At 43.0% G+C, this 26,532-nt stretch overlaps 1 protein-coding gene across 3 annotated transcripts in view; it reads right to left on the bottom strand.

Annotated features, from left to right (window-relative positions):
- Positions 1 to 2,592: 2,592 nt before the first annotated feature.
- The window catches only part of LOC112617110 (ras-related protein Ral-B), a 53,140-nt gene continuing 29,200 nt past the window's right edge, over positions 2,593 to 26,532 (bottom strand). For 2 of the 3 annotated variants that reach the window (XM_025373827.1, XM_025373825.1), the window contains exons 2-5: positions 19,056 to 19,220; positions 11,910 to 12,118; positions 7,897 to 8,074; positions 2,593 to 4,168 (exon numbers count right to left, since the gene is read on the bottom strand). In XM_025373827.1, the coding sequence (XP_025229612.1) occupies positions 4,049 to 4,168; positions 7,897 to 8,074; positions 11,910 to 12,118; positions 19,056 to 19,169 (621 nt within the window). In that variant the 5' untranslated portion in view covers positions 19,170 to 19,220 and the 3' untranslated portion in view covers positions 2,593 to 4,048. Of the gene's footprint in view, positions 4,169 to 7,896; positions 8,075 to 11,909; positions 12,119 to 19,055; positions 19,224 to 26,532 lie in introns of all 3 variants that reach the window. The other variant, XM_025373826.1, reaches the window with a different exon arrangement.

Consider the following 26,532-nt stretch of genomic DNA (forward strand, 5'->3'; position numbering starts at 1 on the left):
GAAATTACTGCTGACAGTGGTAACTGGGGGTGAGGGGAATGGGTGAGCTAAATCCTTGTCTGTCATGTCAAGTCCTTACTGGAAAGGTCTGAGGTTGAAAATCAAGAAATAATGGCATAAGATGATTATTTAGAAATACAGGAGTACCCAATGAATGAGCTGAGAGTAGAATGGGTTAGAAGTGAGCTTTGAAGCTGGAGCAGGGAAGAGTGAAACTGAAGTTCTTTCCATCACAAGAACTTCTAGGCCACTGGACTTTAAAGCCCATGCAGTTAGAATTTTGATAAAATAATTTTAGGCCAGGCGTGGTAGCTCATGCCTGTAATCCCAGCACTTTGGGAGGCCAAGGTGGGTGGATCACCTGAGGTCAGGAGTTTGAGACCAGCCTGACCAACATGGTGAAACCCTGCCTCTACTAAAAATACAAAATTAGCCAGGTGTAGTGGCACATGCCTGTAATCCCAGCTACTTGGGAGGCTGTGGCAGGAGAGTCACTTGAACCCAGGAGGCGGAGGCTGCAGTGAGCCAAGATCATGCCATTGCACTCCAGCCTGGGCAACAAGAGCGAAACTCCACCTCAAACAAACATAAAATAATAATAATAATTTTGGCCGGATGCCATGGCTCACGCCTATAATCCCAGCACTTTTGGAGGCCAAGGCAGGCAGATCATGAGGTCAGGAGATCAAGATCATCCTGGCTAACAAGGTGAAACCCTGTCTCTACTAAAAAAGAAATACAAAAACAAAATTAGCTAGGCATGGTGGCGGGCACCTGTAGTCCCAGCTACTTGGGAGGCTGAGGCGGGAGAATGGCATGAACCCAGGAGGCAGAGCTTGCAGGGAGCCGAGATCATGCTACTACACTCCAGCCTGGGCGACAGAGCGAGACTCCGTCTCAAATAATAATAATAATAATAATAATAAACTTTTAAAATGAAAAATCAAGGTCAAGTTTACTGCTATAACATTAACATATTAGTACTTTTCAAACACTGTTAAGCTTCTATGGTGCTTTATTAGAAAGTAGCTCACAGACCAACAGAGGTGAGTTTTGTATTTCAGTTGTCATTTAAATTATATGCCACAATTGACCTAATCTAAAAGACCCATTTTCTCCTACATTTTTATGTCATTGGAATCAGGATGAAATCATTTAATTGGTAGGGTTCCTAGTGGTACATAAATTGTTTATGTTGTCTTATAATCAGGGTACCTTAGATTTAATAGGGCACTTGTAGAAAATTATGTCAACATACTTTTCCCCACATTACCTGATGAAATCATAGATTGTTACATCTATTTCTAATACTCTGCTCCTGCTCCCTTGTACTCCAGCTGTATACTGGTCGTTGGGTTTCTTCCTGAACACTTTAGGATCCTGGGACTAGCTGTATTATTCTAGCCTGGAAAGCTTCTGCACCCAGCCCATGCGCTCCTCACAGCACTGGCTCCTTCTGGTCACCAAGTCTCAGTTTACGCATCACTCCCTTGGAGAAGCCTGTTTGCTACCCAATTTAAATCAGCTCTATGCCTTAGAGACATTTTCTGTCATACTGCTCAATTTTCATTAAAGCAGTTATCCTGGTGTTTTCATTTCTCTTTCCTTACTAAAGCTTAAGCTCCAGGGGAGTGCAGATCTTGCCTATCTTGTTCAACACCACATCCCCGGCACCTAGAATAGAGCTCGACACCAAGTAGGTGCTCAAATAGTTCTAAAATAAATACTTTTTAAAATAGCGCTAAGCTATGGACATATCTAAACATTTAGTGAGTGTGTTTCAAATTTATAAGCAGCATGGCTTCATTATTTTTCAATAGCTAAGAATCTCATATGTACAAGTTATTTTGTTAGAAGATCCATTTCTAACGGCTATCCAATTAAATATAATTGTAGAAATATATTAATAGAATATATCAAGTATAATTTCTATAGCATGAAATAAGTCATAACATCTTTAATTCACTTGTACATATTCCAAATTTTTTTTTTTGAGATGGAGTCTTGCTCTGTTGCCCAGGCTGCAGTGCAGTGGCATGATCTCAGCTCACTGCAACCCCCATCTCCAGGGTTCAAGTGATTCTCCTGCTTCAGCCTCCCAAGTAGGTGGGATTACAGGCACCTGCCACCACGCCTGGCTAATTTGTGCATATTTTTAGTAGAGATGGGGTTTCCCCCAGGCTGGTCATGAACTCCTGACCTCACGTGATCTGCCCACCTCAGCCTCTCAAAGTGCTGGGGATTACAGGCGTGAGCCACTGTGACCGGCCCAAATTTACCCACTCTTGACTAGAACTGATATCAAATGGATGGCAAACAAGGATGAAAACAAAAAGCTTGTTTCAAAAATTCAAGAGTGTCATTACCCTCAACTTTTTAAATTTTAAGAAGAGATGGAGGAAACATGAAGTTAAAATGACTGCTGATACTTATCATTTTATTTCCCCCAACTCAAGTATTAATTGAAATAGTTTGTCAGATATTGAAGAATGCCTGACAAGAACAATAATGAATAACTGGCCATTCCTGGAGTACTTGCATTTCACATGGATGACAAAAGGATAAAATAAAAAGGCTGCAATCCCAAGAAAGTCTATTTGTCTGCTTTTTTATTCAAAAAAAAAAAGCCCATGATTATTTGGGAGGGGATACAGGATCGTTTTCCAGTCAGATCATAATTTCCACAATCTCTGTGATAATCGTAAATTCAAAAGGTTCCCGCTCTCCGCACCCCAATTCACTTTTGGCACCTATATATGAAATGTCACTTCTGAAAACTGGGAAAAAATGTGAATACTGGGCTTTTTACCACAGTGCTCCTTTCCTGATGAAAATCTTACAGTTTGCTCAATTTAAAATACTGATGCAAGCAAGTTTAAAAATATCTCATCAATGAAAATCTTTTTCTAACTATCTGGCTATCTTAGAAAATAATTAGATTAGAAACAGCAGCCAATTCTCAGAGGCAACGGGGCAATGGCTTATCTCTCTCCACTTCTAATTTTAAATTTGGAATTACAGAGCAATTCTATGAGAGGTAGCAGAAGGTCTGGCACAGGCTCTGGCTTCATGATTTCAGGATACAACTTTAATTCATCGCGTCTTTGGGAAGAGTGTGTGTGAGACACTTAGCAAGAGGCTCAATAGACCTCTGTGCGCAGTGACGCTGATCAGAAAGACACATGCATTCGCCACTAGTGGAGAGGGAGGGGCCTAACCAGAGGACGAGCAGTTAGGAGAGGACTTAGCCAAAGAACTTAAAAATATCTACATGAGTGGAAACGTGTGTCATTTATAATGTACACCATTCTTGAGTCTTCACTTGGTCTGCCAAAAAAAAATTCCTACATAAAAATCAGGATGCTTACAGGAGAAAAATAACCAACACAGACTATAATTGGCCAGTATTTAAATAAGAGGAAAACAACTCACAACTTTCACTTTTCATATGTGAGGAGGATTCGGAAGCTTGGTATTGACCTATTTGGCGCAATTCGAATTCATTTTTTTAGCTGTTTCAGATCCATAGGGTATTGCCAAGAAACTTACCCAAAAACTCGGTGGATTTTTCAGTGTGCTTAGAGCTGAAGGGATTTTTCTCAGCACTACTACTAACCTGATAAAAGTGGGAGGGCATCTTACTCCACTCCCTCCTCCAAAACCCACTACAATATTTGTAGTTCAAAACAAAGGATGGTAATGTTATAAAACTAGGAACAAAATAAGATGCTGTGACAATTCTCTCTCTCTGTAATTTACAGCTGTCTCCCATCTGCGGCACTTTATACATAGTTAAGCTTTTGGGAGGGAAGAAGGGGAGAAGACAGAAACTCCACAACCTCCTGACAAAGCAGCCCTTCCACTTGTATGGGCTTGTTTCTTCTGCCAGCCACTGAGTCACAAAAATATTTTTCCCCATTTAAAGAAGTCTGAGTGAATGAAGTTGGGGAGAGCAGGAAGCACAAGCAAGAAGTCAACCACAGCCTTCTCTTTACCAACCCAGCCCTGTGTCCTTATGGGCAGCTGGCTTCATCCGTCACCTTGACATTCATAGTAAGCAACATCTTTCTTTAAAACTTTTCTTGTTCTTGCCGCTTTTCTTGCCATTCTTGTCTTTGTTTTCGGACATCTTCTTTGTTCTGATTTCTCTCATTAGGTCAAAGAACACCTAGGGGGTGAGGAGGAAGGAGTAAAAAGAATGAAGTGAAGATAGAGCCATTTAATGACTTTTTTCTTTTATTAATCTGACACTGTGAACACAGCATTGAAGGATTCAATGAAATAATCTGACTAAGCAGGATATGTAGTTATATTTTAAAGCATAAAGTCAAACTGATTTTTATAAACCATATGTCAACAGAAACAATAGATATGGGCAAATAAGAAAAATTAACCTTAAAAAATTCTAATTATACAAAGCAAACATCTCTCATGCAACTGCTCATATCGCACAACTGCTCAAGCCAAGGACAGAATCATGGTACTGTCACTGCCATGCAACAGCGGCTTTTTTTTTTTTTTTTAATTCAGACAGGGTCTCCCCATGTTGCCCAAGGCAGTCTTGAACTCCTGAGCTCAAGCAATCGGCCACCTCGGCCTTCCAAGTGCTGGGATTACAGGCATCAGCCACTGCACCCAGCCTAATGGCTGCTTTCAAAATGATAAAATCTTACAATAAGTTTGATGAAAGGTAAGATGTATTTTTGCATAGAACAGATCTACACATTTATAAAATTTACAAATATTGAGAGTAATAACAGCAAGCAGAATTTCTAGCATTTCCAACCACCAGGAAAGGGAAGAATGCCGTGATGAGTCCCTGCTCCCAGGTGCTCTTGACACCCCTGCATCTGATTTAATCCTTACAAGGACCCCACAGAGATTGGAACATCATTATGCATGACAGTTTTCCCAGCTAACTCCACAAGAGCAGCCCTGGGGAGGCAGTAGGGTGGCAGGAGGAGGGCGTAAAGTATCAATAACTAAAGCTCCTGCACTAGGGGACTGAGAAGACAGAGGAGGAGAGATGTCCTTCTGGCCACCCTATCCCTCCCCACGCACACTCCCCCACCCTCAATCTCAGGAACAACCACTCCTCCGACCTTTGTGATGTCAGCTGAGAGGAACTTTATCAAGAACTGATGAGACTTGTCCTTTGAAGGTCAGGGTGTTATTTAGATACGGATTATCCTTTTGTCATAGTAGTCTGGGTTTTGCCCTCTGCTACCAGCAATCATGCCAGAGGACTGATTATACCCAAGCAGACAAAATATGAATCCTACGAAGAGACATTTGAGATTTCTCACAGAGAATGACAGAGACTGCAAGTGTGGGACTGAGCACAGTCCTTATCTTTGGACATTCACACAAAACCACAAGCTCCTTCATGGCCACACCTTCTTCTTGGTGAAAAGCAAGATCAAGCCTCTGGAGTGTGGGGCTCCACATGCATTTACCACCAGCTCCAGGCACAGAAAAGCACCCCCAACCCCAGCCCCCAGCTAGATCAGGCCAACCCAAACACCCCTTCTCGCCAGCCTCTCAGGAAAGCACTACTCGAGACAGCAACAGTGAACAGCTTCCAATGCTACAGGTTTGTCTTTTTGTCCTAACAGCAAAAGACAAGAGGAGGGGAATGGAGCGCATCCAACTTAAAATGATGACAAAGTTGTTCATGGGCTGATCTTATCACACCTTTCATATAAATTCTTTACAAGTGAATACAACGCTGCCAGTCATAAATCTCTGCTGGTTCCTGTTTGGCAGGTCAAGCTGGTCCAGCAGATGAGGGGAGATGACAACGCAGACCCCCCACACGACAACCCATCCAGGAAATACACATCCACAGTTCCAAGCTGAGAGAGTCTCCCTGATTTTTTTTAAATGAGGCATATTTCTGGATTTCCTGTGTGGTTTCCACAGCTGGAAAATAATTTAATAAAAATATTTTAAGTAGCACAAGAATATGAGAGTGTAAGAGTTGAGAGATGACAATATAAAGAAAAGCTGACAAAGGAACATGCGCTTCCCATTGCAGATTACAACTAAATGGACTTAGGTTGTAGGATATATGTATCCTATATGTATATCTATCCTACATGTATATGTCTCCTAAGATACATATTTTTATGTACGATACATACAAATAGATGCATCTTGCCAAAGTGCGACTAAAGCAAATCCCTTCTAATACAACATTCTAAATACCAATGTTCTTCTAGCACCATTTCAAGTGAAAATAAAGCTTGGATAAAAATCTCTCCCTCGGGCACGGTGGCTCAAGCCTGTAATCCCAGCACTTTGGGAGGCCGAGACACGCGGATCACGAGGTCAGGAAATCGAGACCATCCTGGTTAACATGGTGAAACCCCATCTCTAAAAAAAAAAAAATACAAAAAAACTAGCCGGGCGAGGTGGCGGGTGCCTGTAGTCCCAGCTACTCGGGAGGCTGAGGCAGGAGAATGGCGTAAACCCGGGAGGCGGAACTTGCAGTGAGCCGAGATCCGGCCACTGCACCACTCCAGCCTGGGCCTCAGAGTGAGACTCCGTCTCAAAAAAAAAAAAAAAAAAATCTCTCCCTTGTCAGGTAATGAAGCAAATGGGAATGTTTCTGCACAAGAAAGAGAAACAGAAGATGGGAATATGGGGAATTCAGATGCTGATGCCGCAGAACAAAAAGCAGACGTGTCCACTGTGAGGCCGCCAAAGTGCTATGTGCTTAGATTGTACAAGCACACGGATATGCAGTGAGAGCTAGTGAATGAGCTCAAGGCAGAAGGAAAGCCTCATCTTTAAGGTACAGCGTTAAGATTTTAGCTGTGTGGCAACCACATTGAACCTTAATTTTAAAAAGAAAAAAGGCCTGACAATAGCAACCCCTGACAGGTGGATTTTCAAATTGTCAGCATTCATCATTGTCACTCAAGGTCACCCTTTTATTAGCTTCAGAGATTTGATTGAGAAAGTATGCTGGGATGGGATAAGAGAAAAAAAAAAAGAGATCCCAGAGAGTTGATTTCTGAGAGCAAATACTATTTACAGACTACACTACAAAGACAGAACACTGTGGCTCTGTCAGTGAACAGTAAGGTGAAAAGAACAAATCTAACCAATAACTCAATGAAAGCAAAATCAAGAAGCTCCACATATCTTTCAAGGGCACCTACGGGGGAACCTCCTAGAAGCAGCCAGGCCCGCCCACCTTGCTCCTGAAGAGCAAGGCTGTGGGAGGTAACAGCACACACAGAAGCTAATGACGTCCATCCCTCCAGCCCAGCCTTCACAAACCAGTGGCCTTGTCCCACCATCCTTCCCAGGACCACACCAACAGTAAGCATAGATGGCCGGGTGTGGGGCTCACACCTGTAATCCCAGCACTTTGGGAGGCTGAAGCAGGCAGATCACTTGAGCCCAGGACTTTGAGACCACCCTGGGCAACATGGTGAAACCCCATCTCCACAAAAAACAGCCAGTGTGGTGGTGCTACAGGTGGTGCACATCTGTGTTCCCAGCTACTTGGGAGGGTGAGGTAGGAGGATTGCTTAAGCCCAGAAGGCAGAGGTTTCAGTGCACTGAGATCACACCACTCCAGCCTGGTGTCACAGTGAGACTTTGTCTCAAAAAAAAAAAAAAACAAAAAAAAAAACCAAAAAACACATTAAGCATACTCTAATGAAACCTCTTGACAAAGTGAAAGGTTCTGTGAGCTGTTTGAAATACAGGGTGATATCCTCTCAATGCTTCTCATTATAATCACGATAATGGCTTAGACATTCATATAAATCAGAACCTTCACCTAGTTTTCATAAATGGTTTCATAAAACCCAGCAGGTGAGATGCCTCCATTCTGCCGTTTCTCAGGTCTGTTTCTGAGAACCACACAGAGTGCACACCTACCTTGTCCACGTTGGCCCGCGTCTTCGCCGATGTCTCCACGTACTGCACACCCCACTCTTCGGCTTTACTCCTGGCCTCCTCCACAGGCACCTGCCTCCGCTCCTCTAAGTCAGACTTGTTTCCCACGACAAGCAATGGAATTTTATCTTCTTCAGCCTTCACACGGAGAATCTGTTCCCTAAGGTGTTACACCAAAAATACAGCAGCTAAAAAAACCAAAGTAACAACCCCAGTTTTGTGAACCCATCTAAAATAAAAGCCTTTCCTAAGGCAGAAGGGGAAAAAAAATAATCAGATTTAGGGCATGTTCTGAGAAAGCACTCCCTAGAGGCAGTCATGAGCGAGACAAGTGTCTTCCAAGTCGGGTTCTCAGTTTGCCTGCATGAGAATCCCCTAGGACACTCATTACAAATGCAGATTTCTGGGCCCAGTCTTACAGAAGTAGGTGTCTGGATAGGAGCCCAGGATTTTGCATCACAACAGGGTCCCCAACTTACGTACAAAAAAAAAAAAGAAAAAGAAGAAAAATGGTCAATCTCTGCAATAAAAACAAGCTAAAGGAACTATCTCCATAAAATGCTAATTCCCCTGAAAATATTTCTTTGTAACATAAAAGCTATGAAATCCAGTGTTTTCTATACAGAAGGTGGCAGTCTGTTAGTGGATCACGAAACCAATCTAGTGGGTCACAACCAGCAGTTTCCCCCCTTTCCCTCAATGAAATAGATTATAGAACAGAACTGAACAGATCATAAATGTCCAAGGGAATCTCAAGTAGGAAAGGTGAATATTGTTTTGTTTTGAAACTTCAGCTTTGATTAGATCTGCATGTGTACATGACAAGTATGTCATCCCACCCCCAGTTTCTATGCAGACACAGTAATGTTAGAGGCCACAGAATTGGGACAGATATGTTAGGCAGTAATCACATTCTAATACATACCATTTTTCTACTACAAAGTGAAAAAAACGAAAGGAAATACTACAAGCCCTATGGAAAAGTTCTTCAAAAGTGTCTTCTATAAAAATACCATTACCCATAGCACATTAAATTTTACATCTACTAAAAATTATCAGCTATCTGAAAGTACTAATCAAAACCAAATATTTTTTTAAAAATTAAATATCCCATTCCCATTATTTTGGTCCAGTGAGAATATTTCTATTTTTATATTCCAATATATTCTAAAAAGAGTCCCCCTCAAAATGTATTTTTTAGAGATCTGCACTGACTTTTATATGGTATAGGGTAACATTTCACAATAATAAAATTATTTTCTAGGCCAGGCGTGGTGGCTCACATCTGTAATCCCAGCACTTTGGGAGCCTGAGGAGGGAGGATCACTTGAGCCCAGGAATTCAAGACCAGTCTGGGCAACATAGGGAGACCTTGTATCTACAAAAAATAATAATAATAATAAAATTTCCATGTAGTCAATTTAAGTGCCAGATAGCAAATATTTTAAGACAAACTAAAAAGATGAAAAGATGCTTGAAACTGGCTTTGTGTAGCCTTGTTATATCCTACATTTGAACTCGGGTCAAAGAACAAGATACATTTAAAAGTCATGTGATCAATATAAACTATGAACAATAAAAACTGACAGCTTTCTGGCTCATTAGCCTTGCAGGGGAACACAAAATTACCTCACTGATAAACATATCAATCCAAAAATGGGAGTACCAAGTTCTGGTCTCTTAACAACAAGCCTATTTATCTTACTTCATAAAATATTTTCCAGGAAAAGTTTCAAGGAAGACAGCATATTCACATGTCATTTTATATTGGGGCCTTTCTATTTGGAAGATAATAGAGAAATGCTGTTTTAAAACTGCTAACAGGCATGAAGTAAACTGACTAAGTTTAGCCACAGGGCTCAGATAATCGACCTGCATTCTTCCATTCCCAACAATGTGAGAAACCTAAGCAAAATTCAAGTCAGAAGAACTAATTCCCCTTCTTTCTGGTTTTAGGTATTCATCTGTCCTTTTTCTTCTACGGATCTCTCTTTTCACCTAACAGCCAAAACCCTTTTCCATGATGAGGGGAGCCCTGCTCCTACTCTGTGAGAACGCCCTAGTACTATCTGTGCGTCTGGTGACTGAGGAGAGGACAAGGGACACTTTAAATACCTGTATTTCTTCATATCCTCTGCAAAGGACTCTCCTGCCCACTTCCCTTCTAGGTAAGTCACAGAACAACAGGAAATCAAAAGGCTCGGGGCAGGGAAGAAGAAGAGCGTGTGTGCATCTGTCCTGTTTTACCTTCTAGGAGGCATTAAGAACAACTATGTAGATGCAAACAATTATAAATGCATGGGCTACATTCAAACACAGCAGCCCTTAGGAAGGTCTGAAATGTCTAAAAAGTAACAGGACTTCTCATAATGAGTCACACACAGTCATTTAACTGGTCACTGCAACACACGCACTCTGCTTCCAGAAAAGTAGGTCTTCAACTCTGAAGCCTGCAGCTATGAAGCATCACTGAGGCACCTCCCTATTATCCTTCACTCGCCCTGCTGGGTGACCTGCGCTCACCTGGCTCAGTGATGCTTCCGTCCAAGTCCTGGAAGGATAGTTAGCTTTCTCCTTTTCACCTCTGGCTGCCCACCTTACTGTCAGACCAGAACTTACTAAAGAATTTTAAAAACTGATTGATTTGGGGCTTTTTCTCTTCAGTTCCCTACTAAACTCTAGATCTGCTTCTTAAAAAGTCATCCAGATAGATATATTTATAAGAAGAGATTTTTAAAAATCTAATTATGTAGGAGAAACAGGAAGGGCATGGCGTAAAGAGACATTTACAGAGCGTAATAATTATGCCCAAAAGGCTATTTCTTTATAACAAAATGAACTTAAGGTATTTTTCACTGCCATATTTTTTTTTCTTTCTTCTCTAACACCTTCATGGAGAATAACTGCCACATTTTAAAATAAATAACAATGGATATTCTACTCACTATGGAAGTGCCACGTGTGTGTACTGTGACAGGGCCTGGGGACAATGGAGGGTAGCCAGGTTCCTGCCCCCATGAAATTCACCGTCTAATGCATCCTTTCATTTCATTTCTCAACTCACAAGTGCATTTCCAGAGAAAGAAACAAAATCCTGACACTAAGTAAACTTGCCCATGGTCAGTGAGTGGCAAGGCAGGGATTCAAACCAGGTCTCCTGACTCTAAAGCCACGTTCTCACCCCTCCACTATGCTAGAAGTCCTTAAGTAGCAGCAAATGGTCGTTTTGACTCACATCTTTCACTCTCCGGTCACTGTTTCATAACCTTCAAAACAAACTGAATCTGCTACTTTTTTTAGTAAAATTATTAAAAAGATAGATGGTTAATTTATCAATGAAAATCTCTCAGGATTTATAGGAACAAAATCATAAGTTCTTGAGTATATGGAATAGCTTCATTCTTTTTCAGGGACAACAAGACTCTTAAAATTATTTCATTCAGAAATCACAGATCAGGAAAGCCCGAAGAGATTATAATCATCATGGTCTATAATGTGCCAAGATTAGATTCAGAGAGCCCCAGAAGATTCTCTTTTTTTTTTTTTTTTTTTTTTTTTGAGGCAGAGTCTGGCTCTGTCGCCCAGGCTGGAGTGCAGTGACGCAATCTCAGCTCACGGGCTCACGGCAACCTCCACCTCCCAGGTTCACGCCATTCTCCCGCCTCAGCCTCCTGAGTAGCTGGGACTACAGGTACCTGCCACCACACCCAGCTAATTTTTTCTGTATTTTTAGTAGAGACGGGGTTTCACCGTGTTAGCCAGGATGGTCCCGATCTCCTAACCTCGTGATCGCCCACCTTGGCCTCCCAAAGTGCTGGGATTACAGGCGTGAGCCACCATGCCCAGCCCTAGAAGATCCTTTAGACAGAATTATTCCTGAGAACAAGCTCAGCCCTCTCCTAGTATGCTCAGCCCCAAATTCCTTATAAGCCTAAGACATATGAAAAAAGGCAAAAAGCCTCCTGGGGGCTTCTGCTATTTCATTTCAGACATACCTGAATTCGGCAGTTGCTGTAAAGGATTCATGTTCTGTGATTGAGAACACAAGAAGAAACCCTTCCCCACTCCGAAAGTAGTTATCTCGAATGGCTGCGTAGTCCTCTTGCCCAGCGGTGTCCAGAATATCTATCTGAACTTCTTCCCCATCAAGAACCACTTTCTTTCTATAACTGTCAGCTTTGGTAGGTTCATAGTCTTCTACAAACTGAGGAAATAAACATTATCGGTAATTAACAAAGTCTTAAGGGGAATAAAATTTGCCAAAAAACAAAATTCCACATATGGGCACTTCACACTATGAACAGGACACTATAGAAGTAACATTTTACATAACACTTCTGTTCTTTATAGTTCCGTTTTGCCATTTTTTGTTTTTAAACAATAAGGACAGATATCCCAGTTTACAGATGAGGAAACCAGGCACAGAGCAGAACACTTGGTAATATTATTGTCAATATAAAATTATAATGCAAATACCTGCAAGGGTGAGAAACTGGAGTTCTTATTCATAACAGAAGTATAAAACTCATCTGAAAAGTAATTTGGCAAGATGTATGATATGGTCTGGTTCTGCATCCCCACCCAACTCTCATCATGTAGGTTGTAATCCGAATTATAATCCCAGTGTGTTGGGGGAGTTACCTTACAGGAGACAATGAGATCACGGGGGCGGTACCCCTATTCTGTTCTTGTGACAGTGAGTGAGTTCTCACAGGACCTGATGGTTCCATCAGGGACTTTTCCCCACTTCACTAGGCACTTCTTCCTGGCGCCTTGTGAAGAAGGACATGTTTGCTCCCCCTTTTGCCATGACTGTAAGTTTCCCGAGGCCTCCCCAGCCCAGTGGAAGAAAAGAGGCTATAACCCTCTCCTCTTTATAAACTACCCAGTCTTGGGTATTTCTTCACAGCAGCAAGAGAACAAACTAACACAGTGTACCAAGAGGCTTTTAGTGGTGTGGGTTTTTGAGAAAGGAATGAAGTACCAATGCACACTGCAACATGGAAGAACTTTCAAAACACGATGCTGAGTGAAAGAAGTTAGACCTAAAGGCCACATATTGTATGATTCCATCTATATGAAATGTCCAGAACAGGCAAATCCATAAAAACAGAAAGCGGTTGCCAGAGGTCAGGGGTGGGACGGGGAAGCAGTAACGGGGAATGACTACTAATATGTAGGTTGTTTTTTTCTGGAGTGATGAAAATGATCTAAAATTAGACAATGGTGATGGCTGCACATCTGTATGAATATACAAAAAAAAAAAACTATTAAATTGTACACTTGAGGCCGGGGCGGGCGGATCACCTGAGGTCAGGAGTTCGAGACCAGCCTAGCTAATGTGGTGAAACCCCATCTCTATTAAAATTACACAAAATTAGCTGGGCATGGTGGTGGGCGCCTATAACCCCAGCTACTCAGGAGGCTGAGGCAGGAGAATCACTTGAACCTGGGAAGTGGAGGTTGCAGGGAGCTAAGATCGTGCCATTGCACTGCAGCCTAGGCAACAAGAGAAAAACTCCATCTCAAAAAAAAAAAAAAAAAGTACACTTTAAAAGAGCGAATTTCATCATATGTGCATTACACCTTAATGAGGCTGTGATTTAAAAATTTTTTTTACTTAAAAATGGAATTGGAAATGTCAAAGTGAATTAAGGGTTATTTGAAGAAGACTTAAAAAGAGTATCATCAGTTAACAGCTATTCAAAAATAAAAATATTAAGACATGCTTAGAACTAGGTTCTCTTCAATGTGTACTAATAAATTATCTGCCAATAGAGATGTGAAAACTTGCCTATGCTTTCAAGTGTCCTTCTTTTAACTCCTTTCCAAAAAGAAAAATATATGACAAAAAATCCAAAACACCACTGCCCTCTGAAGATCTCTGAATTCTACCATAAATTATCTCAACTGTGTATTTCTGAACTTCCGAGAATAAAGTCAGCCAGAGTTCCACTGGCTCCTTTGACACAGAAGTCAGAATGTCCTGCCGTACATACCTACATACCTCTGTACTCAGTGAAAAGTATGTTGATTACCCCAACATTCCATTACAACCCTGATGTTTACACTGCTCAGCTGGAAACAGAAAATCACAAAGTCTTTGTATCCTATTAGCATGATCCATACTTATCCCCTACTGGCCTTGCAGAGCTCTGCGTGGCTCAGTTTCAGATGCCCAAGACACACGAGTCTAAGACAAACTTCATGCAGACCCCTTCTTTCTAAGCTGACTTTCCTCTAAGCTGACTTCGCCGGAGACTGAAAGTCTGAAACAGCTGCTGCCAAAGCCTCTCTATCCCCAACCTTACTCTCCCAAAAAAGGCAAAAACAAGTATGTTAGGCCGAGCATAAGGAGGTTAAAATCTGACTGCTGCCACCCTGGCATCTCCCTCCAATTTTTCTCAAAGTTAGAACTTAGACAAGAATAAAGACTCTGGGACTATGGCTCCTTCCATAATCTCATCTTCATGAAAATTCCATCATAGAAACTAAAAAACTTTAAATGAGGGTTAAGCATGCACTATGAACAGAGTCTGAATGGTGCAGGAGACTTCAGACCAGGGGTGTCCAATCTTTAGGCTTCCCTGGGCCACACTGGAAGAAGAATTGTCTTGGGCCATACATAAAATACACTGATAGCTGATGAGCTAAAATATATATATATATAGTGAGAAGAATCTCAGAATGTTTTAAGAGAGTTTACAAATTTTTGTCGGGCTACATTCAAAGTAATCCTGGGCCACAGGCTGGACAAGCTTGATTTAGACAGCTGATCTCCCTGAACCTAGAGCTCAGTTTCCTTTGGTGAAATCAGGCTTGACTAGATGATCTCTCAGGCAGGAGCTGCCACACCTGGCCACGTGTCAGAATCACCAGGAGAGCACCACTGAAACACAGTCCCAGTTCTCCAGCTCCGCCAACATTATTCAGGAGGCCTTTTTTTTAAGTCTCCCAGGAAATTCTATAATCAGCTAGGTTTGAGAATTACTGCTAAGGTCTCTTCGAGCTAAAATATTATGATTCTAGAACCATTCTGTCCAATATACTAGCCACCAACCACATTTCAAATGCACAACAGCCACATGTATCAGACAGTACAGATACAGAACATTTTCATCATCATGGAAGGTTCTATTAGCACCGTTTTAGAAAATCAGTTAGAACTCCTCCCCCAAACATACACTACTTCATTTCTATTCCTTCCTTGCCCCGATTTTATTTTACAATTTCTTCAATAACTGCCACTTTCCCGTTCTCAAATATGTTAGCCCATGAGAAAAACAGACTAAGGCCAGGCACAGATTTCTCTGGTCTCTGGGAAGAGAATAGAAAGAAGAGAAAAAACTCTTGAATCTTCTGCATGCATCTTCCCCCTCATCTTACCCCACCCGCTACCCCCCCCCCCCCCCCCCCCCCCAACCCTCCACACCTCCAGACCAGACTCTCCTAGTCTCCCCTCAGCAGTGCTAGCTCTGTACCCTTTTTTTTTTTTTTTTTTGATGGGGGTTTTCTCTTTTTTCCCCGGGTGGAATGCAATGATGCGATCTCGGCTCACCGCAACCTCCGTCTCCCAGGTTCAAGCGATTCTCCTGCCTCAGCCTCCCGAGTAGCTGAGTTTACAGGCATGTGCCACCACACCTGGCTAATTTTGTATTTTTAGTAGAGATGGGGTTTCTCCATGTTGGTCAAGCTGGTCTCGAACTCCTGACCTCAGGTGATCCGCCCACCTTGGCCTCCCAAAGTGCTGGCATTACTGGCATGAGCCACGGCGCCCGGCCCCAGCTCTGTATCTGAACTTGCCCTTGGAACTGGCAACCGGGGCATCTCAATCACTAACACTATAGGGGAATCTCTCCTCGGATCTGCCACAGCTCTGCCTCTAACGCAGGTTTCTCAACAGTGGCACTGTGGCTATTTTGTGCTGGTTAATTCTTTGTTGGGGGCTGTCCTGTGTGATGTAGGATGTTGAGCGCATCCTTGGCCTCCATACACTAGATGTTGGTAGCATCTTCCCCCAAGCTGTGACGACCAAAAATGTCTCCAAGCACTTACGAATACTCCCTGGGGAAGCAAAATCCCCTTCTCTCGCCTCTATTAACAACTACTTCTCTAATCCTATCTCCCTAATGCTAATTCCCCTACTCACCCCCTCTCCTCCCCAACTTCTGTTACAGAGGGAAAAAAAGCTTTAGTAAGCAAATTATAAGTTTTTGAGCAAAAACAAACGACAGACCTCCAAAGCAGGTGCAGATCTCCCAACCTGCTTCTCTTGCACAAAAATGTTTTGGGGAAATTCAGCAGATTACATTAGATTTATCCAGTTTGACTCTCAGAATAAGATAAAGAAAAGCAGGTATCAAACACAAAAGTGTCTCATTATAAGACATGGGGAGCACGACCCGGGAGGATATCCAGGTTTGGGTTTGAAGCTTATTCATTATGGGGGCCCTTCCTTAAGATACAAAATTACACATGTAATACTGGACATTAAAGTAAATGTTGACAAAGAATGAGAAATCATAATCCATTATAAAGTTTTAAAGATGAGTACTCCAGCACTCTCACTCCCTGGTGACTCTCAGTGAGGTGAAGGGAATACCCCTATGATATAAGACCGTCTTGGCTGGCTGGAGACTGGAGACTGTCCTGCTGGCCTTGGAGAAGCAAGCCACCGTGGTATGAGCTGCCTATGGAGAGGGCGCGTGGCAGAGGCCTGCAGGTGACTTGCAGAATCTGAGCACCTGTGTCCTACACCCACAAGGAACTAAATTCTACCAACAATTAGGGAGCCTGGAAGAGGACCCCCAAGGCTCAGAAGAGGTCAGAGCCCCAGCTGACACCTTGATTGGAGCCTTGTGGGACCCTGAGCAGAGGACCCAGCTAAGGCTCCAATTCTGGACCTATGGAAACTATGGAATGATAAATGTATGTTGTTTTAACCTGCTAACTTTGTGATTATACAGTAATAAAAAAAACTAATACAAACAGCACTGACATCACTAAATCCAGCAAAATAACAGTATTTTTATTAATTAAACTGCCTGACATACCTCTAGAATACCTTCTACTTTTTTGTTTGCTGTGTATTTTTTCTTGTCATATGCCAATGATTTTGAAATATTCCTATAGAGAAAAATAATTTAGTCTTTCCTTTAGCATGGTTAATGAAAATTTCTTTTGTACTGACAGTTTAAAAGAGGTTCTTTCAGCTTCACAACTACATCACTTTTTTTTTTTTTTAAGTTCTGGGATACATGTGCAGAACGTGCAGGTTACATAGGTATGCATGTGCCGTGGTGGTTTGCTGCACCCATCAACCCGTCATCTCGGTTTTAAGCCCTGCATACATTAGGTATTTGTCCTAATGCTCTCCCTCCCCTTGCCCCCCGCCCCCTGAAAGGCCCCAGTGTGTGATGTTCCCCTCCCTGGGTCCATGTGTTCTCACTGTTCAACTCCCACTTATGAGAACATGTGGTGTTTGGTTTTCTGTTCCTGTGTTTGCTGAGAGTGATGGCTTCCAGCTTAATTGACGTCCCTGCAAAGCACATGAACTCATTCTTTTTTATGGCTGCATAGTATTCCATGGTGTATATGTGCCACCTTTTCTTTATCCAGTCTCTCTTTGATGGGCATTTGGGTTGGTTCTACGTCTTTGCTATTGCAAATAGTGCTGCAATAAACATACATGTGCATGTGACTACATGGCATTTCTAGTAATGAAAGTTTTGGGATTACTGCCAAATTTAGGAAATCTCTATTGAGTTTCACCGTAAGAAGCTGTAAGATCTGAAAGACTTTTCTGGCCCAGTTTCTAGCTTCTAGCTTTAACATTCTTGTGTCAGACGGTGCCACAGGACAGGTTCACATCGGGATCCACCCCGGCCCTGCACCTCACATCACGATGCTCTCACGTCAGCACAGTGGGCAGTGGGAGTACTCCTGAAGACAGCGATAATCGCCACACACCACATGACTCCAAACCACACCAACACATACCACTATTCCCACCCAACCCAGCCCAATTCAACTTCCCTCAGCTAGAGGCCGAAAATGCCCATGGCCACACCAACTGCACCCAGTATAAGAGGAAGCAGGACAATGGGAAAGTCTAGTGAAAAGAGATAGTGATCTTAACTGATGTGGTTGCAACAGCTTTCTTTTGCAAATCTCACAAAGCCAATGCGGCTGCAATGCAAGTGAGAGTCCCTGAGGTTTAAGCTCTGCTGGGAACACTCTGCCTGCCTGTACTAGTCATCCCTTGGTATCCTTAGAGAAATGGTTCCAGGACCCCCATCAGATACCAAAATCTGCAGATGCTCAAGTCCCTCAAAATGGCACAGCATTTACATATAACATCCTCCCGTACACTTTAAATCATCTCTAGATTACTTATAATACATAATACAATGAAATGGCTACACAAATAGTTGTTACACCGCATGTTTCAATTTATATTGTTTTTATTGTCGTATTGTTATTTTCCATTGGGTTTTTTTCCCCAAATATTTTCATTCTGCAACGTTTCATTCTACATTGCTTGAATCTGCAGACGTACAGCCCACAGTAGGCCTAGTATCCTAGGAAACAGCTCAAGCAGGGACTTTTGTGGCTCTGGGGATCAATGCTGTGTTGTCACACTGAACTCAACACCAGTCATGTTATCCACATTAAGTACGTGACGTAAATTTTGGGCAAGGATAGTGCAAGCTTTACCTTGCCGCACGGGAGAACTGGATCTGATGTCTATCACTTGGGAAAGGATTAAGTTATATGATAACTCAGCTCCCCTTTCACTCTCTCCCATGACTGACAAGTGCAAGGCTAAATGCTCGTGTTGTTTGGAAAACCTATACAAAGGCTCCTCTCTCCTCCCTTGCTTTGGTCAGAAAGAAAGCTTGCAGTGTAACAACAGAAACGATGCCTGCAGAGATCTCTCACACCCCTACCGGAGTTGAAATTATTTACCTAGAATCAGCAATCCAGATCTTATGCTGATTAGACCTTCCTAGGAAGCCACCTCACCACAGACTTGCTCCGTGAACCCCTGTGCACAGGAGGACTGGCACAGAAACAGTGGGAGCAGGGACACTGCTACAGCCAATGCCATCGGAAGGTGGTCTGTGCCTAGCAGGGCTTACCTCGTCATACATGAACTGAAGCGTCAGGGCCGACTTGCCAACGCCTCCACTGCCAACCATGATCACCTTGTGGAGGGCCAAGGAGCTCTGGCCCTTACTCTTGTTGGCAGCCATCTCGCTGGTCTTCTGAGGCTGTGACACACAGACAGATGACCCAGTGAAGAGCTGCTGATGACAAAGACAAAGACTTAGAGGCGATTTGCTTTCAACCTAGCTGAAACCAAACGTCATTCACATCCTCCATTAAAGCCTAACTAACCCAGACATTCCAACAGGAAAGTACTCCTTCCAGGCTCAGGGCAGAGATGCAAGCCCTCCAACAACTCGGGAAGTCACTTACCCCAGCAGAGCTGGGGCAAAGCCAAGGCTAGAGGGGAGAAACGGGGGCGCACACCCCGCACCCGCCTCACTGGGCAGGATAGAGAGGACACCCAGTCACCAAAAATCATCAGACCCTCAGCAGGGCCTCACTGAGGCAGAGACCAAACCGCTCTTGGCCCCAGTTTCCTACCTCTCTGCCCGGTCCTCGGCTGCTGCGGAGAACAGCTCGGGACCTCAATCCCCAGCTCTTTAGCTTCACTCCTCGCTTTGCCCTCGTGCCCTCTACCCCATAACGTGCACACACTCACAACACGCTCACACTTTCATGTTCACACACACACGGTCACTAACACGCTCACACGTGCCCACATTCACACACACCCGCTCACACCCACACACACCACGCTCACATTCACATACTCTCACATTTACATTCACACATGTTCACTCACACATGCTCGCGCACATATTCACTCACACATGCTCTCATTCACACACATTCTCTCACACACGCTCACATTCACACATTCACACACATGCTCACATTAACATTCACATTCACATTCACACACACACATATTCACACACACGCTCACATTAACTCACACATTCACTCACATTCACACACATCCCCGCACATTCACTCACGCATGCTCTCATTCACACACATTCGCTCACATTCACACACGTTCACATATACATTCACACACATGCTCACATTAACTCACACATTCACATACACACACATTCTCACACACTATCACTCATTCTCAGGCTCACATTCTCACATTCACACATGCTCTCACATGTTCTCACGTTCACACACATTCACACACTTGCTCTCACACACTATCACATGCTCACACACATGCTGTCATACATGCTCACATTCACATACAAGCTCACACTCATCACACACGCACTATCACACACTCATATACACACACTTTCACTCATAACACGTTCACAATGCTCTCGCAACACACTCTCAACCTTGTGCTCTCATATGTACACTCAAGGTCACACACTCTCAACACTCTCCATACACTATTACGCACACACTTGTCCTCTCACAGGTACACTCATGCTCTCACACAACACATGCACTACACTCACACATGCTCTAACACACATACATGTTTACATGCTCATACCACACACACGTTCATGCTCACACCACTCTGACATGCTCTAACACATACATGTTCGCACCACACATGCTCACACACTCTCACACGTGTTCACATGCTCAGACATGCTCTCACGTACATGTTCATGCTCACACCACTCACACGCTCTAACACATGCATGGTCACATGCTCATACCACACATGCTCATGCTCTTAACACACACGTGTTCGCATGTTCATACATGCTCCCACATGTTCTAACATACATGTTCGTGCTCACACCACACGCATGCTCTCGCACATACATGTTCACATGCTCACACACGATCTCATAGGCTTTAACACATACATGTTCACATGCTCATGCCATGCATGCTGTCATGCTCTAACAAATACATGTTCACATGTTCACACAACACACTCACACATGCTCCCATGCACTCTCATGCTCTCATACACACATATTCTCACAAACACATATGCTCTCACACTCTTACACAGCCTCACACATCCCTCTGGTTGATTAAAGTGAGTTCAAGAATAAATACCCCTTCATGACACATGAGAATTAAAAGAAGAAATCTCAAAACCAGTTTGCCCTCATCAGAAGGAAGATAAAATGAATACAGCAACTCCAGTACTGTTGGATGGCAAAGCATCCCAAGTAAGTATATTTAACAGGGACTTGGAATCTACTGTAACCCAAGTGCCAATCTTTATTTTAACCAATTTGGATGGAAAAACCTATTTCACATACACCAAAACACAAGGAGAAAGGGTAGGGCTTGAGCATCTGGCAGGCCTGAGTTTGGTTCTGCCATTTGTGAGCTGTGTGACCCTAGAACTAGTTCAGTTTCTCCAAGACAGTTTTCTTACGTGCATAAAACCAACCACCCACCTACCTTGCAGGAATGTTCTGAGGACTAAATGGGATACGCATGGGAAAGACCAAGGCACAGCACCAACCACACAGTAGGAATGAATCAATGTTGGTTTCCATCCCATCTAATTGTAAGAGTGATACTGGAGGTAGAAAGAAACCATTTAGGCAAATAGTGAGGGCAAAGAGTCCTCGGCAGAACTTTTTTTTTTCTTCTTTTTTGAGACAGAGTCTCACTCTGTTGCCCAGGCTGGAGTGCAATGGCACGATCTCGGCTCACTGCAACCTCTGCCTCCCAATTCAAGCAATTCTCTTGCCTCAGCCTCCTGAGTAGCTGGGATTACAGGCACGCACCACCCTGCCTGGCTGATTTTTGTATATTTAGTAGAGATGGGGTTTCACCATGTTGGCCAGGCTGGTCTCAAACTCCTGACCTCAAGTGATCCACTCCCTGGCTCAGCCTCCCAAAATGCTGGAACTACAGGTGTGAGCCACTGCACCTGGCCAGAACTTCCCTTCTAACAAAAAGCAGCCCAAGAAATCACTTATTTTCTGAAAAAGAGCAGCCTGGAAGATCAGGCTGCACACATAGATAAGGAAGCCAGAAGCTTGCACAGCTGCACGCCAGCAGCTGCACCAATAGAAAGGCTACCTGAGGCCAAGTATGTTCACCATGGGGGTTCCACCTCCCCTGTTTTTAGCACATGCACAACAGGAAAGAAATAAGCAACATGGAGTAGCTCAGGCTGAGGACCCCCCTGCATAATGAAAGACTGTGATGGGGGCTGCCAGAGATTCATGCCTTATGCAGATGGCACACTTGGTCCTAACCAGTTTTACACACCCTATGTAGATCAGATACTGCCTCCCCACTAGCTCATCTATAAAAAACTCTGCATTTCACTGCAGGATGGCAACCCTTTTTCCAGGACCCCTCTCTGTAGCAGAAAACCATTCTCTTTCTTTCACCTATTCAATTTCTGCTCTAAACCTCACCCTTGGTGTGTCTGCATCCTTGATTTCCCTGGCCATGAGACCAAGAACTCTGGGTGTCACCCCAGACAACGAGGCCACTTTAAGATGGTGTTCATTCTAACTACAACATGGTGGACTCCTATTTCCATTACTGCTGATGAGATAGCCTGAAAACATCCCCACTAGAAAAATAAACACACACAACACACACACATCATTGGGTGAAATAAAACAACATCATTTTAAATCAGTGGTTCCCATTCTTAGCTACACAACAGAATCATGCAGGGAGCTTCAGAAACATCCTTACGCCTGGGTCCTACCCTAGATTCTGAAAGAATTGATCTGAGATGCGACCTGGGCACAGGAAATTCTAAAAGATTCCCAGGTGATCCTCATGAGCAGCCAAGGCTTAGAATTGCCCTTAAATGCACAGCTGAGCTCAAAAGAAAGCAAGGATCCCCAAACAGGAAAGAATCAGAGCAGTAAGAGCAGCAGTTCCTGCAGTTCTGGATGGTTGCTGTTCTTGGTAATCTAGGATTTAACGTACATGTGTATGTGTGCGCATGGACACACACACACATTCACATGGCTGGGAGACCAGACACACACACAAGGTAGGAGTTAGAATTGAGACACCTTTTCAACTGAGAACTGAGAAATCAAGACCCTTGAAGGAGCATACCATCTGTGAGCCAACAGAGGAAAATGACAAGGAAGCTTGTCTGCCTGGGCTCTGGCTGTAGGAAATTCTCCCCTGAAAACCTATACCCACAACACTCCTCCAAAGCCAATAAAGTAACATGAAAAGTGGTCCCAGGATGCCCATAGTGCTGGAACCCCAGAGAATGCTAAATGAAACCTCTCTGGGGGAACAAGGAGCAATGAAGACAGTTCGTGAGTCTCACAGGTAAAGCCTACAATTCCAACTCACAAAACACAAGCAAATCGCAATTCATGAGAGTCAATAGCAGTAACAAGCAGGACTCTTCAGGCAAGTGTTATAAAAAGTATTAGTTGATCAATTTTAACAAAGACAAAAACAAAATGTGAAAAAAAATGACATCATTGAAAGACCAGATGGAGTTGAAAAAGAACCATTTTGAATGCTTAAAATACTTTTTAAGTATTTTAAATGAAAAGTAATGATGCTCATAGCAAATTTACAGAATACACATAAAAAGCACCTATTATTCTATCACCCAAAGATACTCACTATTAACTGTGTATACCAGAATTTTATCTACACCTTCCTATATTTAAAACCTGTTTGAGGCCATATTTACATAGTATTGCAAGTTACTTTTCATGTATTAGATTTCTCTGTCTTCTGAAACAGCAAAGACTGAACATAATCAAGCTTTCTCCTGATGACCTCAGGGCACTCATCAGTTAGTGAAGGGCCTTGGCTGCCAGGAGTCCAGATCACATTTGCTGTTCTCCCCGCTACACTTGACCATTTACCTGCCTACACCAAGCGTTCTTTCTACTTTCCCTTTGCGAATTACGAGCTTTTTTTTTTTTTAAATAAGTGAACTAAGCAATTAACTAGATAATTATGCACACTGAAATGTGGCTAAAATAGAATAAATGGGATAAGAAGCAGACCTCCCCAAAAGGCTTGCGTTTAGAAGGTGAAACTACTTCTGGCCTCATTTCTGGTCCACACCGTTTCCTACAGAGCTGAGGTTTGTGAATGAGGTTGGAACCTCCAGACCATCAACCTGTCACACAATTTCTCGGAAGCAGTCCTGGTCCTATGAATTATTATGGCCGTCTGAAACGGATATTTTTCCAGGCTTGGAGGTGGGGGGATACTTTCAAACAGGTGTAGTTATCTAATTCTGAACTGCTATTTTCAAAAACAAAGTCAATCTACATAGAAGAAATAATAAATGAATTGAAAACTATTCAGCACACCCAGATACTTCCCAAAATATCTGTCCTTAAAGTTCAAAAACTGAAATAACCATAGTGGATATTTCCAGCCTATATCACTGCTTCAGTCAACTTGGCACGATTAAGGGAAAGAACAGGGAAGGTAGAGGTGCTGACCACATGCCCCTCACTGAACCAATCCTGGAAACAGCAACCTCCAGACTTTGGGTGAAACTGCTTTGCAAAGATTCTGACAGTGAGAGAAGCCCAACATGCTGACTCCATCGTGCCTCTGGTCTCACAGGCTGGCATCTTCTCTTATTCCTGGGCATAGGCCACACCCACCACGAGAGGAATTTCTAGTTTAACAAGGATAATAGTCCCTCCCTAAAATTGATCCTTTCCTTGTTCAGGGACTGAAACTGCCTTTATAAAACTAGTAAAAGGCCATGAGATTAGGATTATGGGAGGGGCCCGAGTTCCGCTAAAATATAGGCCTCCTTTCTATAATCCCTTACTGCTCAGGAGTCATGGTCAGAGGTCACAAGATTGGGACTACCCTAGTTGCTCCTCTAGATAACATCAGTGTTGTAAAGCCTAACATTGGTCTTTTGAGATGTTTTTCAGACTGACCCCACCTGGACTCATGACTCAACCAGTCCTGTGGTTCCTCACCACCATCCAGAGGTGGACTCAGTGCACAAGCACCATTTTCCACAACCCTATAATTGCATCCCCAACCAACCAGCAGCACCCTTTCCCTAACCCCCTGCCTACCAAAATATCCTTGAAAAACTCTAACCTCTGAGCCTGTAGGGAGACTGACTTGACTGATAATTCCAGTTCTCCCAGGTGGCCAGCCTCAAGTCCACTGAACTCTCTTTACTGCAATACCGTGGTCTCAGTGAATTGGTTTTGTCTCTGCAGTGGGCAGGAAGACCCATCGGGTGATGACACAGGGTATTCGAGATAAGAAACTTATAACTGTTTAAGCCACAGAGAGTCTATTGTTGTGTTTGCTTTTTCTTGTACCAAAAACATTCCAGAACATAGTCTTTGCCCTCAAAAAACTCAAAGACTAGTGGTTCTGACAGATTAGTAAGTAAATGATTACAGTACAAGATGATAAATTCTATGGCAGAAGTATGCAAGTGGTGCCCTGGGAACATGGAAAGACACATCTATATCAGGCTGGAAGGTCAGAGGAAGTTTCCTGGAGGGACATCATATGAACTGAGATCTGAGGGAACTGACTAAAGACAGGAGGAAAAGGAGCAGGAAGGAAAAAATAATCAGTCAAGTTTAAGAAGCTCACAGTAATGATTTAATGGCTATAATAGAAATGCCTACCCAATAAATGTTTTCTGAAAAAAATACAGGTATCTTCCCCAACATTTTATCCCAAAAAGTTTCAAACACTAAGAAAAACTGAAAGAACTGTCCTGTGAATCCATACACTCACCGCCTGGACTTTACAATCAACATTTTGCTCCATTTGCTTTATCATAAATCCATTCATCTGTCATCTCTCTACCCATCAATGCATCTCATTTTCTGATGTATTTCAGTACAAGTTGCATATACTTCATCCCTAACATGAAGCACAGACATTCATTTTCCCCAAAGCAATTAGACTTCCCCCACTGAATTCACTAACAATTTCAGAACTACATCTTGGGGTGGGGACCGCTTGCAAACCATAAGGTAATACGGATAGGGCCCTGATCCTATTCGATGGGTGCACTTATAAGGAGAGGAAGGGATACCTGGGCTCTTTCCACCATGTGAGGACACAGTGAGAAGGCAGCTCAGGTATCTCTTCCTCTTCTTCTAAGGCAGGAAGAGAGCACTCACCAGAACCCACCATGTTGGTGCCCCATCTCAGACTTCCAGCCTCAGAACTGTGGGAAAATCAATTCCTGTTGTTTAAGCCACCCAGTCTATGGTATTTTGTTATGGCAGCCTGAGTTAAGACGGCACCCTTCAACATGTTTCTATCTACTCGCACAAAAGCTCTGTTGTTTGACTCAAGTTTGTTCAAAAAACATTTGGGCTCTACTCTGTGCCAAGTTTTGGGTTTCTCCCCTTAGAAAATTCAGTCTTCCCAATGAGACTTCTATAAATAAAGCATTTTAATGTAATTTCTCACATGCAATGATAAAGATGGTACAAGACATAGTGGAAAGCATAATGAACTCCAGGAAAAGGGAATCAGGAAGGCTCCAAAGGTGAATAACAGTCCATTCAGCAGATGGGAGTGAGAGCATGTTTCAGCTTAATACATAGCACATGC

The sequence above is a fragment of the Theropithecus gelada genome, unplaced genomic scaffold (assembly GCF_003255815.1).
Source record: "Theropithecus gelada isolate Dixy unplaced genomic scaffold, Tgel_1.0 HiC_scaffold_15883, whole genome shotgun sequence".
NCBI lineage: Eukaryota > Metazoa > Chordata > Mammalia > Primates > Cercopithecidae > Theropithecus > Theropithecus gelada.